Below are 16,485 nucleotides of genomic sequence, written 5' to 3'. Positions count from 1 at the left end.
TGGTCCCAGGGTGAGTGGCAGGAGTGCAAGATCTGCTGGTCAAGATCTGTCGAAATGTGTTCTAATTATGTTTTGTGCCACTGAGGTGGGGGGGGGGGGGACATTTGTAATAAAATGCTCCAGTTACTTCTATATTAAAATACAATGTTATTTTTAAATTGAAAAAATCAATCAACATGGAGTCAATGTGCAAATAAAAGCTACTTGATCTTTATGAGAGCCCTAGAAAATATCTGCCAATGGTGGGTGGGATCCTGTTTTTAAAAAAGGCACAAGACCTTGTGAGGAGGTGGTGACCCTAACTACTGTGAAAATAATTCCTTAGTTCAAGAGGAAAATCTCTGCAGGTGTAATATATTTAGAAATGATTTGTACTGGGGATTTCCATTCATTACTTGTACCGTCTCATGACAACCTGAATAGAAAATCAATAGGAACAACCTTTGTGTTGGTGACTTAATAGGTCCTTTTGGTAATACAGAGTCATTACTTCATACAGCATGGCTAGAATTAAATTGTCAAGCCATAAAAGCAAAAAGAATAATGTTCATGTTTTAGGAACATTTTATAGCATTAACTATCCCACCCCTCAAAAAAAAAACCCTATGAAGGGGGGCAGGGGGAACCTGCTCACGTATAAATCCCCTGTGGTTCTGCAGTTAATAAATATAGCTCATTCAACAGGAGTGGAGGCCTATTCTGGCAAGTTCAAGTCTCCAGTCATGGCTAGGAGGTGGCTTTATGTCAACAGGAGTGATCTTGCATCTGAAGGAGCCAGCAAAGAGGGCACAGAATTAAGAGGCTGAGGCTGTTCAGGACCTGGGAGAGCTCAAAGGGGAGGCAGATGTTGCTCTAATAATATTCAGCAGCTCAGTGGAGCTTTTGCCTTCAAGGAAATCCCAACAGCCTCCACTTGGCCACTCAAGCAGGGTGGCCAACTCCAGCTTAGGGAATTCCTGGGGATTTAGAGGTGGAGCTTGCAGGGGTCTGAGTTAAAGCATCAAGTCATTAAAACAGCATTTAAAATATAAATGCATATTGAATTGTTTAAAAAATCAGGGAAAATATATAAACACACAAGTGCATAGCACTACAATCAGGGAGGAGGGCCAGTAACAGTTAGTGGGAGAGTGCCAAACAGAATAAAAACGTCTTCGTCCATTGGTGGAAGGCAACAAGTAAAGGGAGACAAACCAATCTCCATAGAGGAGGAGTTCCATAGGTACCACGCTATGAACAAGAGTTTTTGCCACCTGCCTAGCCTCAAATGAACGGGGCACTACAGCAGGCTTCCTCAGCAGGGGTTTTGTGAAACCCTGGGGTTTCTTGATGGCCCTGGAAGGCTTTCCAAATGGGTGGGAGTTAATTCCTTTGTTATATATTTTTAAAAATTTGGATGATATGATCATATATGGTCATGTCAGCCCACCCATCCCCAGTGGCCAATGAAGGTCCTGAAGGGGGTGGGAAGGGGAGGGGCCCTGGGTGGGCATGTACACAGCTGTGCTTCTCAACCATGTTCTGCACAATCAGGCCACTTCTGGATTTTCTCAAAGCCTGAAGAATGTTTCGGGGTTTTCTCAACAGTAAAAAAGCTGAGAAAGGCTGCACTACAGTGACGAGGGAACAATGTAAAGTAACTACTCTTGGCTCCATGGTATGTTAAAGGGTGCATAAATGTGCAAGGCAGCTGTATTTTCAAAAGGTCTTGAAAGACCATTTGGCAGACACTCTTTCAAAGACCATTCACAATGTATTGGGTGGCAAATAAAATGTCTGTGCAATGTCTGGCTCTCCTTTTGCCTGTAGTGAAATATTACTGGTCTTGTATAAACTCCTACCACTGATGATTTTAAAACCCCACAGGCTTTCAATTATGTAACCAACCCAAAGGGTGGAACAAAAGACAAAAGCTTTGGACTCTTTGGTTCCCGTCTTTTCTAGTACTCACCTGGACAAGCTGAACTTTGTATGTTCGGCATTTAATACTAAATGTTTTCAAGTGATGTCACCATTGTCTTTCCAACATTATGTATTCTTCAAATGCTAATCAGTCAGAAGTATCTTTGAGTGTGTGTGGGGGGGTGTCATACTTGCAGTCTCTACCATTGTGGGATGCAGTCTTTTGTTGCTGTTGCAGCTAAAATCTTCCCCTTATTTTCCGTCTTCAGGGGTCATCTGAACTGGCTTCAGCTGGACCGCAGAGTGCTAGAACATGACTTCCCCAAAAAATCAGGACTGGTTGTGTTATACTTTTGTGTTAGGTAAGTACACTGTTTGTCAAGTCAGCACCTAAATGTACCTTGGCAAAATCTTATTGTTATATTAGAGGTCTTCTACAATAGCTCAATGGTGAGCACAAACTTTGCATTCAGAAGGTTCCAGTCTCAATCCCCAGCACCCCCAATGAAAAAGATTTTAGGTTGTAGAACTGGGAAAGATCTGCGATCTTAGAGGTACAAAAGCTGTCCTATAAAAGAGCTGTCAGTAAGAGCAGATGCTAGACAATGTAATTACAAATCCCCTCCCACATCCAGTTAGAGAAGGGGGTCAAACATACTGCCTGGGGGACAGAACCAACCCATCCAGGTCTGTTATCCACCCTGCAAGCAAGGCAGAGGAGGATTGCAGCAGCTGTAAGAGCAGTGAAAAGACCTGCATTAGCTGTCTAGAGAGTTCCCCGTTTCTTTCTCTCTCATTTGGGCCTGGCTGCACATGTGCGCCCGCCACCTTCTTTCCTTCTCCTGTCAGAGGCAGGGGGGGGGTCACTGGCTCCCTGTCTGTGTGCATGTATGCTGGGCCTCCCCGTTTGCTTCAGCAGCAGAAGCTGCCTCCTTCTCCAGTGTTGCCACCACCTTCTTCTTCTCCTCTGCCCACCTCTCTCACTTTTCCTCTATTGCGATGTTGGACAAGTGGCCCTTTGGGAGGTGGGAAGAGGGGAGGAAGAAAGGAGGGAGAAAGTCATTATGTGTGAAGCTGGTGGTGGGGAGGGTGAGGAGATGCTGATTGAGATGGGTGTGGAGCTGCTGATTGAGATGGGTGTTGGGGGTGTAGGAATGTGGGTATCTGGGGTTTAGTGACTGGAGGGAGGGGCATAAGGGAAGGGTTAAAGTGAAAGCAATGATGGGTGTGATGGGGACTGCACTTCAAAAGTCAGGGGGAGGGGAGAAACACAGCAGTTGGGAGTGTTTTTGTAGAACAGGTATGAGTCTAGTCCTTAGAGACCAATGAGACTTTAGGGGCATAAGGTGTCAAGAGTCAAAGTTCCCTTTGCCAGACACAAGTATCCGAGTCAGAAGTTGGGGCGGGGGGGGGGGGGGGCAGGGGAGGTGTAGCTAGCTCAGCTTTAATCCTGCACCCAGTAAGAAATGCAATGCTGCCCTCTGGTGTCTAGCACAAATATTAGTGTAATTGTGATCATAAATCCCAGCAGCATGGTTTGTGTAGAGCAGCCATTCTCAGCCTTTTGGGGCCATGGCCCTTTTAGGAGCTCTTATTAGGTTCCAGAGTCCCCTGTCAAACAAGGATACAACAGAAGCAGATAAGGGGGGAAATAATTTATTATTGAACACCAAGAAAACTTGAACATTCTGATATATTGGAAAAACTTTTTTAAAGACTGTATGAAAGCTTAGGACATTTGACCAAGAGAAGCATGTGCATTGTTTTTTTTTTCTTGAATGCATTGATTCAAGCACATGCAAAGGAACAGATTACACAAAGGAACAGATTTTCTTTCCTTTGACAAAGGTCAAACTTTCTAGCAATTAATGATGTCATGTTGTTGTTGTTGTTGTTGTTGTTATTATTATTATTATTATTATTGGATTTATTTCCCACCACTCCCTAAAAGGCTCGTGGCGGGTAACAGTAGTCATAATCCCATTAAAATACCCATTAAAAGACTTTAAAAAATCCCAACAACGGAAAAAAATCACATTCCACCCCCCACTACTAGAGCAGCAGGAGAGGAATGATGTAGCTTCCAATCCCAGGGGAGGGGCAGTGGTTCTGATTCGCTGACCCCAGCCTCAACCATAGACCTGGTGGAAGAGCTCCGTTTTACAGGCCCTGCGGAAAGCAGGCAAATCCCACAGCTCATTCCACCAGGTAGGGTCCAGGACCAAAAAGGCCTTGGCCCTGGCCCTGGCCGAGGCTAGGCGCGCTTCCCTAGGGCCGGGAACAAAAAAGCCCCTTGGGCTCCCCTTCTCACAATTTTCAGTCTGTGGCCTCCTTCAAATGTGCCAGGGTCCCTGCTGAGAAAGGCTGGTGTAGAGGATCATCTGAATACAGGATGGGGTGCCAGTTCTTTCCGCTCCTCCTCTTTATTCTCCTGCTGACAGCAAATAGAGGCTGTTGCCCAGCACAGTGTAGTGGTTAAGAGCAGCAGCATGTAATCTGGAGAGCTGTGTCTGATTCCCCCATTTCCTCCACATGAAGCCTTCTGGGTCACTGTGGGCCAGTCAAAGTTCTCTCAGAGCTCTCCCAGTCCCAGCTACAACACAAGGTGCCTGTTCAGGAAAAAGGGAAAGAAAGCTGATAGTAAATTGCTTTGAGACTCCTTAAGGTAGAGAAAGTGGGGTATAAAAACAAACACTTATTTTCCTGCCCGTCCCTGAAGCCAGCTTTAGGCAGATGTTTGGCTAGTGCTAACAGAGCCCTTTTCATTACCAAAAAAGCAGCCATGGGTGCTAGGCAAGCTAATAGCTTGCTGCAGGTAGGATTGAGCTGCCACTTGCCAACAACTAGGTCAGAAAGCTCACTGGACCGGGTCCTAGAAACTTGGTTCAAATTCCTTTGCTGCCTCTGTATGGCCTTCAGCTATTTGCTCTTATTAAGAAGGCTCAGTAATAATAACACATTTTAAGCAGGGAAGGCAGTAGATCCCAGACAGAGTTATGGGAGATAACCTAAAGCTCCTGACTCAGAAGTCACGGAGAGCCCTCACTTCCTTGTGTTGCATGACTTTTATATAACCCTCAAAAGGATTCTGATCTTGCTTTCCAGGAAGTTCTGAACCCTTTAAGGGCTTTCCTCACTGGTATGGTAACCAGTCTAGCTAGCTCTGCTACAGCCTACATTTCTAATGAAATCATAAATAAGAATGCTGATTCGAAGGTTTGTTGCCTTAAAATAAGAGGTAATCTCTCTCTTCCTTCACCTGTGAAAAATTTGTATTATCTCGCTGCCCCACAATCATAGCATTTCTAAAGGACCTTGATAGGCAGGGCTGCTGAGAACCACCATGGACTCTGGACAAAGATTCCATCTGTTCTCCCCTCCCATAACAATCCTGATGCAAACAAAATATTGTAACAAAGCTGGCTGTTACACCTGGCTGGCTGTTACAAGAAATCTGTAATAATAAAAGGACCCATGGGTCTATCTGTCCGTAACTCAGAAAATAAAACTAGGACTCTCAAAATTGGCCACCAGCTTCAGGATGATCTTGGGATTTCCAGGGCCAAAAATGAAAGGCATTGGATATTGCTGGCCCAGGTTATCTCCAGAACCACTCCCCCATTTATTTGTCATTGAAGCTAAGCTTGTACAGTGATCAAAGTGTGGGACTAGGATCTGGGAAGGCCACAGAAGGTGGCTCAGTGATCTTGGCCAGACATGCTCCCTCAGCCTAACCTACTTCACAAGGTTGTTTGGTAACTAAAAAAACAAATTCTAATTTGTTACCTTGTTACCTGCTCTCTTATAAATAAATGATTAAGCTAATATTATTTGTTACCACTGAAACAGATTAACATTTATTACCATACCTGTTAAGAGTGAAGCATCCTTTTACTACTTTGATAGATTATGTGGAAATATTACCCCCCCCCCCTGTTCATAATACCAATGAAGTTTAACTGCAATATTACTGTTAGACAAGCGGGGTGGGGGACTCACAGGGGGGTCCCACTTGTTCCCCATCACTGTCTAGCAAGACTCCTTTGGGACTCAACCACAACAGCAATAGTGTCTGGGAGCCTGGAGGGGCTCCTGGGCTTCCCTGCCACCATGGCCAGGCTTGGAGCAGCTGATGTTCTCCACTTCAACTATGGTGTGGTTCCTGGGCTCTACCACAGCCATGGCCAGGCCTGTTGGCAGCTTCCAAACTCCACCATGATAGCTGGGTCTCCTGGTGGCTTCCAGGCTCTGTTGCCGCTTCAGCACCAAGTGCTGGGACATTTTCCAGGTGCAAAATGGCAAGTGTGCTTTCTGCACATGTGCACTGTTTGTCTTTCAGGTGCTACTGGACTTAAATTTTATTCTACTATTACATACTGTGACTATAGTCACCCACCAGAAACAACCATCTTTCTGGTTCTGTTAAGCTAGTTTAATAACTTCAGGGTGATAGGAACCACTGAGATGAATGAAATATAGTGTCAAGGGCCCCGAAGGTGCTTAAGGCCATCTAGGAAGACCATAAAAGAAGTAACATTTCCAACAAGGGCTTGCATTTGTTCCACACTTCCATCTGTCAGCCACTATAGCGTGCCAACTATATACTGGAGCCACGTGTAAAGCATATCAGGAGCTATGTGCAGTGTTATTAGGGTTATATAGAACTTCACATAATCTATATTCAGGGGTATTTCTCCCTTTCATTGTTTTCCACCCTCTTCCTCAAATGCAGTTTTATAAGCAGTTACTCCCCAAGGAAAGATTCAGCCATTTCTTATGAAACCGCTGTCAAGGACACGGAATGGTGGGGAAAGAATTCAGCCCAGCCTGAAGTATTTATGGAGCCGCAAATCATCAACCTTTGATGAAATAAAATACGCAAACATCTATGCTGAATGATGGTGTCTTAAGGGACATACAGATCTTTCCAAAAGTCATAACACAATCTCTGAAACAGCTTAAAGCTCTATTTATTTATTTGGTGGCTACAGTTTCGTTCTAGAGTTTTACATGCCTTTTCTGTTTTATTTGTAGGTTCTACATTGAAAGCATATCCTATCTCAAGGATAATGCTACCATTGAGTTGTTTTTCTTGAATGCAAAGTCCTGCATTTACAAGGTATGGCTTCGTTTTTTCTCTTATTATTATATTGAGCATTTGTTAATAATAAAAGCAGAGTCATAATGGGGCTCATGATACACTTTTCTCTGGCTGCCAATTCTCAGCATTCTGTTTCTTTCTGTCATCATTCAGTCACACTCTAAGCTAGACTTACCAAGTTGCCCATCAGGCAGATATCCCCCCCCCCCCCAGCTCTTACCCACTTTCATAGCTAGAAAAATGGGGGAGGGGAGTCATGGATGTGGGAACCTCATTTCTGGTGCATAATAAGTTTAAGTGAAACTAAATATAAGTAATTATCTGGGGAATTAGCTACGGTTACCGCTTCCAGGTAGAGCCTCTTGTGGCGCAGAGTGGTAAGGCAGCAGAAATGCTGTCTGAAGCTGTCTGCCCATGAGGCTGGGAGTTCGATCCCAGCAGCCGGCTCAAGGTTGACTCAGCCTTCCATCCTTCCGAGGTCGGTAAAATGAGTACCCAGCTTGCTGGGGGGGTAAGCGGTAATGACTGGGGAAGGCACTGGCAAACCACCCCGTATTGAGTCTGCCATGAAAACGCTGGAGGGCGTCACCCCAAGGGTCGGACATGACTCGGTGCTTGCACAGGGGATACCTTTACCTTTACCCCTTCCAGGTGGGGCCTGGATATCACCTGAGTTTACAGCTGGTCTCTGAATCCCAGAGATCAGTTCCCCTGGAGAAAATGGCTTCCTTAAAGGGTGGACTCCATGACATTATACCCTGCTGAGCTCTTTCTCCAGGCTCCTCCTCCACACACACTCCCACCCCTCCATGCAACAAAAAACTCCAAGAATTTTCCAGCCCAGAGTTAGGAACCCTACAGGTGGTGCCACACATGTCTGAGTGATCCGCCTTACAAAAATATTCTCCATGTGTAGAAATACAGCAAGCTAGGGGAAAGACTAGGTTAGATGCCATCTCTCTGACATCTAGTTTTCTGAGTAGAGGAAATATTTTGCTGTGGACAAACATTCATGTGACCCCCCCCAAAAAAAAACATTCAAGTATGTGACCCCCCCCCAAAAAAAAAAAACAACTTCCCTCTGGAGTGCTACAGCATAGACTGAGGCACGTTTGCCACCTGACTGCAGATTATGTCAGAATCAGAAGCCAAAAGGGATGTCTTGGGGAAACTGCTTTCAGTAAAATCCAGTGGTAGTCATTTTTCCTGACAAATGAAGACTGGAGGTAAAGAAGGAAGGGCATCATTTCAGGAGGGGCAGGGACAAAAGAGGTCTACTGTGCAGCAGAAGCCACTTGATTCCCATTCCTCTTTGCAGGATTGCCATGTCACTGTGTAAGGGAGAATAAGTTTTACAGCAAGCTTAAAGGGCATCTCTTAAATACATTCAAGTTTCAATGGAGGGAGGAGTCCCAGGGTATCTGAAGTGCATTTGTTGTCATCATGTTTTTGTTACATTCCTGATAATAACTATATTATAATAGCAATATTATCAAAGTAAGTTAGTGACCCTTAAAAACCAAGAGATGTGATCCTTTGCCATGCAGTCCTGTGACATAGGGTCATTTAACTTGTTTGTAAGAATTGTCACTGTGTAGCATGTTGGACACAAATATAGGAACTTATTGGGAAATGCTCATGGCTTGGTCTGAAAATGTTTTTTTTTTACATTTTGCTGATTACATTCTGTTTGTATTTACATCTTGATATTTGGGGTTGTTGCTTGGGCTTGCAAATTTCTGGGTAGAGATTTATTTATTATTTATGGTATGTTGTGTGTTATATAGTCAGGAGATCTTATGGTTGTCTGGCAGTTAGGCAAGAGACGTTCAGAGGCAGTTTGCCATTCCCAGCCTGGTATTCCTTTGGCAGTTGCCCTTCCAAGTGCTAGCCGGGCCCACCCTGCTTAGCTTCCAAGATCTGATGGGATCAGGCTTGCCTGGGCTATCAACATTGGGGAATCTGGGTAGAGAAAGCATGGCTTTGTGATTAAAACGAAGGGCGATTGGATGCAAAACTGAAATCCCTGTTCGTCTCACAGTCATCAAACCTGCCTTAGAGAGGAGCGGTAAATGGTTAAGTTACTTGATGCCATCCAGGTAGTGTGGGAAATATCTGGTTTCCTTTCTCCCAAGGTGTTTGTGAATGGAGTGTCTTGTATTACACTCAATTAGCAGCCCTGTGATGCAAATTAATAATGGGGTCAGTTCTCTTGTCTGCCCCTGAATGCCAGTGAACTAAGTCATGATCTGGGTGCTATTTACAGGGAAAATAAATTGAAGAGGAGAGAGAAAATATCTGAAAAGTTAATGTAGAGCTCTGGCCAAGAACGTTCAAACTGGAAATGAAGCTCACATTAGCCCCCCATCCCACTCCCAACAATTCTGATGTACCAACTTCACTTCTGGCTGACATCATTTTCTAGTTTGGGGGAGAGTTGATGGTGAGGTGTGTCTGGAAAGCAAGGAACCCTCACCCAGACCAGTGGGTCTGGCAACCCTAAATAGAGTTGCCAACACAAGATGGAACTTGCAGGTATCCCAGAGTACAGGGATGAGCTCCTTTGGGGGTGCATTTCCAACTGGGGAAACATTGCATTGCCTCCCTAGGCTGATTTTGGAGGCTGAATCACCCTTCAGGTGATTCAATTCAGAATCCTCAGCACCATGTGTGTTTTTTGGCCTCAGATAAGTCATTTTCTCATAGGTTTATGCACAACATATAAGATAAAGGTAATAATACTGACCTTTATTGAGCTGTTGTAGGATTACTGAGATAATATATGTGAAATATTTGGATAGCTCTATTACAAAAGGCAAAGTATTGTTTTCATCTACCTTTATTTGTTATTGTGGACACAAACAGACTTGAAAAAATAATTATAGTTTCTGCTCATCTTTATGTTTCAGGTATGCATAGCCCAACTAGAATTAGGGCCACATGCATAAGAGGCAAGAGAGTTATTGTTTCAAGCCCCACACAGCTGAGCTAATCCCTTTGGACAAAAGAAGTATGTGTATACACCATTAGAAGTGTGTATAATATCAGAGGTCTACCTCTTTCCCGTTAGCTTTCAACACGTTAACACTGTCTTTCTCTATCTCTATATAGAATTCAGTTTGTCTTCATCTTCAAAGCGAGCCATTGTGATAATAATTTTTCAAAGCAACTTGCTACAAGAGCTAATACATAGTTTCAAGACTGAATTCCTATTGGGGTGGGGAGTAGAAATGAAACTCTCATAAGGAAGAATCTGGTTTGCACACTCTGGGAGACTTGTGCACATATAGAAGCCTCAGGTAAAGTAGGGCATCTAATGGGAAGGGCATTTTCATCTCCCTGTGCTGGTGTAGTGAGAAAGTTTAATTAGTGTATCAACAGGGAAGCTTGTGTGGACACCCAGTCAAAGGACCTAACAGATGTTGCCTTTAATTGTCAGTGCAGAGAGAGTTGCTCAGTTAAGGGATTAGGTAAGGAAGAGGAGCCAAGCTGACTCAGCAGCCATGCTGCATCCCTCTGTTTTCAGGAGAGAGTCATGTGTGAATTCAGTGGCCCAGTAGCTATTCCTAACAAGTGTAGGCAATGTTCAGGGTTGGAGTCTAAGGCATCTTTGGGAAGCAGTCCAAAGAATGCTTGCTGCAGACTTCCTGTTTTTGAAAGATGAAAGCTTTTATGGAGCTGTTAGAATTTAACTGTGTTATAATTTTTGACAAGTTTCTTCAGGTATAATAGCCAGATGATGTGTTTTATAAATAATTTCAAATAAAGCAGTCCCTATTCTGTATCTAATCCCTTACATCCCATTATTTTGCACAACAAACTCCTGTCAATCTGGCAGAATTATCTGATTTTAAAATGCACTCTTTCTCCCTTATTTCTCCTTTATTATTTCTTCTGCTAAAGCCCTCCCAGGCCCAGAACTCTTCCCTTAATCCTGAGAGCTGAGGCACACATTTTACTAATATAAAATGGGTTACCCTTCACTCTTATACTCAGGGTTTGGAATATATTAATATCTCGCATCCTCCAGAAAAGTCCACACATACATGAAATGATCCCTCCGCAATGAGGTGATTCTGCGATGGCTTTGCTAAACAGAGTCCTATTTAGTGATCCAATGCTATCCAGTGCAAAGAAATAGCAGACATTGTAACAGGGCAAGGCCATACCAGAGATCCTGTGGGCAGCCTCAATTTTATTTTGGTATTCTGGTTTCACAAGAAGAACTAATGGTACAAGTAAGTTTTCTGAAGGCATTAGCTGCTCTGGACCTACAGCTTGAGAGTTACTTTGGCGGCTCTTCTGTCCTCCCTTAGATCCTTGCCCCTCCCCCAACCCCCATATTTTCTTAGGGACCTTTGTGAGTAAGACTGTGACTATACTTTGCATGCAGAATATCTGTAGTTCATTCTGTGGCATCTCCAGTTGACAGACCCCAGACAGAAAGTGCTGGGAAATGCCTGCTTCTGCCTGAATCTGTGGAGAGCTACTGCCACACAGAACAGACAGTACAATGCTAAATATAACAGCTGACCCTGCTGGTACTGAATGCTAATCTGATCTATCCCCAAATCAACACAGCCTTTCTTTGCCTTGCTCTACCTTGAACTTTATTATACTTCATGGATGCACCTCATTAGCAAAACCACACTCCTTAACTAATAAATCCACACACACAAAAGCCCTGCAATTCACACATAGATGGGGAAGAGTAAAGGGAAGACAGCCTCTTGACTCACTTCCAAGTCTGGCTGGAATGGGTTCTTACTGGACAAATGAGGCAGGGAATTAAGTTGGCTTCAGCATAGCCGAAGTGGGCTGTACACAGTACCTGGTATAGTTTGTTGCTTCCTATTTGCCAGAGGCTGACACAGCACAGTTATTACGGCTTGTGAAATGAGGTGTGTCCTTACTCTTGCATAGCTATATTACTGGGTGTGTCTAATTTTAGATCTTGGGCTTTTTGTACTGTTTTTCTTTCCAGGAAAGTTAAAATAATTCAGTCAAAGGTTTGCATATGCAAGCCCAGTAGGTGCATGCAAAGTAATCTTTCTGATGTTAGAGTCCTCCATTAAAGTAACAGAGAAATCCCCACAGCTCCAGCCTTTGACATGGGAGGCCAGGAGTGGAAAATATTCTACTATATTCTACTATAGAAGCCAAAAAGTCTTTTTTTAAAAAATGTGAATGATGATATTGTGTTGGTGATTCATATGTCCTTCTGTGGAAGTGGTGATAGGGTTGCCAGTTCTGCATTGGGAAATATCTGGAGACTTTGTGGGTGGAGCTGGGAGTAGGTGGGATTTGGTCCCTACCTTAGTGCTGTATAATGCTCTGGAGTCCTCCCTCCAAAGCAGCCGTTTCTCCAGGGGAAGTGATCTCTTTAGTCTGGAGATAACTTGCAATTCTAGGGGACCTTCAGGTCCCACCTGGGAACTGGCATCTCTAACCGTGGTGATGATGAAATCTTTGACAGAGACTGGCTGAACTGCCCAAATGTCACAGTCAGGGCAGGTTAGAAGATCCTTGATGTCTATTGGTTGAATAGCTTTGATCCTAAAGAAGGGCAGGACAAACAAAAGGGAAGGCTGAGAACAGGAAAGACACTGACAAAGAAGCCCAAGGGAGGAGCATAAGAGAGGAAGGGAAAGTTAGTAAGAGAGATCCTCACCTGGTGCTGAAGAAGTAAAGGTGGCTATAAGTCACATCTAGATCTGAAATAAGCAGCTGGACCGTTAGCTGGAGACTTCTTAGTGCCTTTGTGATGTGAGGTGAAATCCAGAACACTTCTCAGCTATTAGACTCTTGATTCAAACCCATATTGTGTGTTATAAGGCATAGGTGATGTGCAAGAAGAGTCCTAGCCATAACAACCTGTGATAAACCATGCCTGGCCTCCATCCAGCCTGAACAACTGTGAGCAGTACCACCAGTTTAAATAAACATTGAACTTTAACTAAAATCTCTGCCCAAATATCAGGAATTTCAGCTGATATACCATACACCCTTTAAGAAAGCATGGAGGAGGAATTATGCCCCCCCCCCTCCAAGCAGAGTAGATCAGTACTCCCCCATGTAGTCATTCCCCGAGACAGGAGGGATTGTTCAGAGCAGATGGTAGTAGGGCTTGTAGGATTTTAATGGGGATTTTAATGGGGATTTAAATTTTATTGTGGGTTACTCTGTTTGTTAACCACCATGTGCCGTCAGGTATGGGAGTGGCAGGTCATAAATACAATGAATGAATGAATGAATGAATGAATGAATGAATGAATGAATGAATGAATGAATGAATGAATGAATGAATGAATGAATTGCACATTGCTGGAATCAAGCCTTTCCACCCCACCCCCAATGGATGAGGATGGGGAAAAGGCTTCATGATTTCACAGGGGTGCCAACCTGTGATCACTGCTTCTGTATGTCACAGCTGTATGCGTCTACACAAGCCCTAAACTAGGAGCTCACATCCAGTGTAGAAATCTCCACTTCATTCTAGAAGGGCTAAAAGAGATATTTCTTTTTTCTCCCATTCCTTTCCCCACTTTCTTCCTAAGGAGCTCATTGAGGTTGACAGTGAAGTTGTCTTTGAACTGGCTGCATACATTCTGCAGGTAAGTTCCACTGGATCAGTTGTCTTTGTTACGTATCAAGATTTCTAATTCGTGTGTGTGTATATATATATATATATATTTAAAAGCACATTCATTATGTTCAGATGTAAGAAAAAGTTTTTCTTTTCAACGAGGCCTAAGAGCAGGTGCTCATTCCTCAGCTTACATATGTGTAGATGGGGATGGTCCCCCTCTCAAGGTGTATGAACTGCTGCACTTTCACCCTCCGTGGTCCACCAGTCCAGCAGGGAGAAAGCTGTTGGAATCCCTTGTTCAGACAAGCCATTTGGTCATGTATACAGACATGGGAAGGATTTGCAAGAGGCACTTGAGACTCGAAACCATCAACCAGACCATTCCACATGGATGTTTTGCTTGGCCTTGCCTTCCTTACAGGAGTGTTGGTTTGGGGAGCATCCATATAAAATCCTCTATTTTTTCAGCATCTCTGTTTCTTCTAACTTTGCTGCAATCTTTTCCCAACCTGGTATGGTACTATCTTTTTGGAAATATCGCTGTCAAAGAATATTTGGACACCAGGTGGACTGGATGCTTTACATTTTTACAAATACCATTCTCCTTACCACAGCCCCTCAAGTTGCCACTTTCTGCTGCCTTTTAAAATATCACTGACAGATCACTATAGCATTTGGAGGTATAATAATGCAACAGTGTACAAGTTCCCAGCTTTCATCTTCTTTCTATTTCAAAGTAATTCTAGCTCTTTTTGTTGTGGAGTTATCATGGGGAAAATGCAGTGATTTCTTTAAAAATGGTGCAGAAAACATATGTGTGGATGCTCTGCTCCCACTGCAAATGCACCTGCCATCAATTAGCTTGTCAAGACAATGAAAGTTTCTAGAAAGACTTGCCTACCTTCTTGCAAAGAGAAAGGCTAGCAAGGCCAGAAATTGTGCTATGATTATGGTTTGCTTACTTAGCTGAAATATTTCATACAATAAACCAGAGTTTTCAACTTGCTGCTACAGCTTACTTATGCAAGTAACCACAGTTTGTTTTTCTTTACCTCAGACATATGAGATAAAGAACTCTCAACTCTGCTTCAAATCAGTCCAGGCTCTAACCAAGATGATAATTTCAGGACTATAGCTTCTCCCTGGCTTGCTGTCTTTGCCTGGAGATGGTTAACAGCGTACTACATAGCCTGGGTGCTGCAGACAGAAGCAGTGTGCCCTCCTCCCAACACTGGGGCATTTTATCACATGACTGGATGAAGAGTAAGCAAGTAGGAGCTTCATTCAGTTTGGTGGTATGCTCATCTGACACCCTAAATAATGCATGATGAGCCCTTCTATCTGATGTCTGGCTCCTGCCAGTGTACCACTGAAGCATTTTGTTGTTCCTGAACAAATTCCACTTACTGAAAATGTTACTGAGAAGGAGATTTCAAAATTTGAGGAAAGACTCTGACAAGCAGCCTGAAGGACCATCCAACACAAAAGTTTTGCACTGATTTTTTTCCAAAGGGAAAAAGAGCTCATGGCATTTTGGTTATTTTGTATCTCAAGGGAGGGTCAATAAACATATATTCCGTTGTTCTGCTTTTAGTATCCAATTTCATGACTCATATTTGCTCCAGATGGGCGCAGAGTGTTACCAATGGTGTCTTGCAAATTTCATGTATAGTGACCAGATAAAACACATCTATAAAACTGCTGTTTGCTAAGAACTCCACTGTAAAACAGACACTAGCTTTAAGATCATCTCCTCTGGCTTTCATAGTCTTCTATATTTTTAAGTGCCCATGTAGAAGCCAGCCTTGGGATATAATTAGCAAGAAAGGCACTCACCAGCCCCAGGGTACTATAAAGTAACTTTTTTTTCCATTCCAATGTAGCCACAGTTAATTGATAGCCAATTAACTGGAATTAACAAACACAATTGTAAATTCTGTACTAGACATGCCACAAACATTTCCTCTGAGCTTTAGCAATCAATTAATTTGACTTATAGCAGGAGTCATTCAGCACAGTAAAACCTCCGAAGTATAACTCTGCTTCAAAAAGGGGGGAGGGGAACAGGATGGAAAGGAGGTGTAACTTTACACAGTGCTGCTGAATAAAGATTGTGTTTTGGTTCATGTGCAGAAAAGGCCCCATGTGCAAAGATTGTTTTGGCCAGCAGACACTGCTAGTAACCAAGAGATAAAAAGCTGGACTTACTACCGGCACCCCCCAAAAAAGAAAAGTGCAGAATCTTAGCTTCATTTTAAAAGAAGTTTCTAGCCCTTTGGCTGCTAATATATATTTAAAATTGTAGGAGTAATTATTGTTGTAATAACAGAAAGCACAGATGTGGCTGGATATTATTTCAGTGGCTGCCAACTGTACAGTCTTTGCTGGCATAAACATTATAGATTATGCAAAGTATTTAAAAATTAGCAGACTATAACACATTAAACAAAAGGAAATTTTCTTCATTTGTACAGTCTGTAGAATTTGGAATGCCAGGAGCAGGTTTGTTTGCTTGTTTTTTTAAAGTGTGAGACTATATCTACTGAAAGCTACAGAAACTTCCATTTTTAATATCTCCAGTTTAATTAATTACTGAGGAATTCAGATGCCATCTCCAGCCCAAACACAACATCTGTAGATAACTTTGCTTTGCTTTGGCAATGACTCTTAAGAGCTAAAGAAAAGCCTCATCTCCATTCTGCTACAGCCATTCATTTCCTCTGCTCTAGCTGTGGTGGATCAAGCAGAAGCCCAAACTACAACAGCTACAGCTTGTGTGAGGCGAGCAGATGAAAGCTGAGTAAGTTACACCCACTCGCCACTAAACAGAATACAGAAGTTCCTCCTTGGCTGGTGATCACCAGCATTAGGAGCTCAGGACCATTCTGATGGT

At 43.2% G+C, this 16,485-nt stretch overlaps 1 protein-coding gene across 8 annotated transcripts in view; it reads left to right on the top strand.

Annotated features, from left to right (window-relative positions):
- FRMD4A (FERM domain containing 4A) overlaps window positions 1-16,485 on the top strand; it is a 406,427-nt gene that overhangs the window by 304,437 nt on the left and 85,505 nt on the right. For all 8 annotated transcript variants that reach the window (XM_077337977.1, XM_077337979.1, XM_077337975.1 and 5 more), the window contains 3 exons: window positions 2,172-2,264; window positions 6,937-7,021; window positions 13,561-13,617. In XM_077337977.1, coding sequence (XP_077194092.1) covers window positions 2,172-2,264; window positions 6,937-7,021; window positions 13,561-13,617 — 235 coding nt within the window. The remainder of the gene's footprint in view (window positions 1-2,171; window positions 2,265-6,936; window positions 7,022-13,560; window positions 13,618-16,485) is intronic.

This window comes from Paroedura picta, chromosome 5 (assembly GCF_049243985.1).
Source record: "Paroedura picta isolate Pp20150507F chromosome 5, Ppicta_v3.0, whole genome shotgun sequence".
Taxonomy (NCBI): domain Eukaryota; kingdom Metazoa; phylum Chordata; class Lepidosauria; order Squamata; family Gekkonidae; genus Paroedura; species Paroedura picta.
The sequence above is the reverse complement of the archived record's forward strand: the minus strand, read 5'-3'. Positions and strand labels throughout refer to the sequence as shown.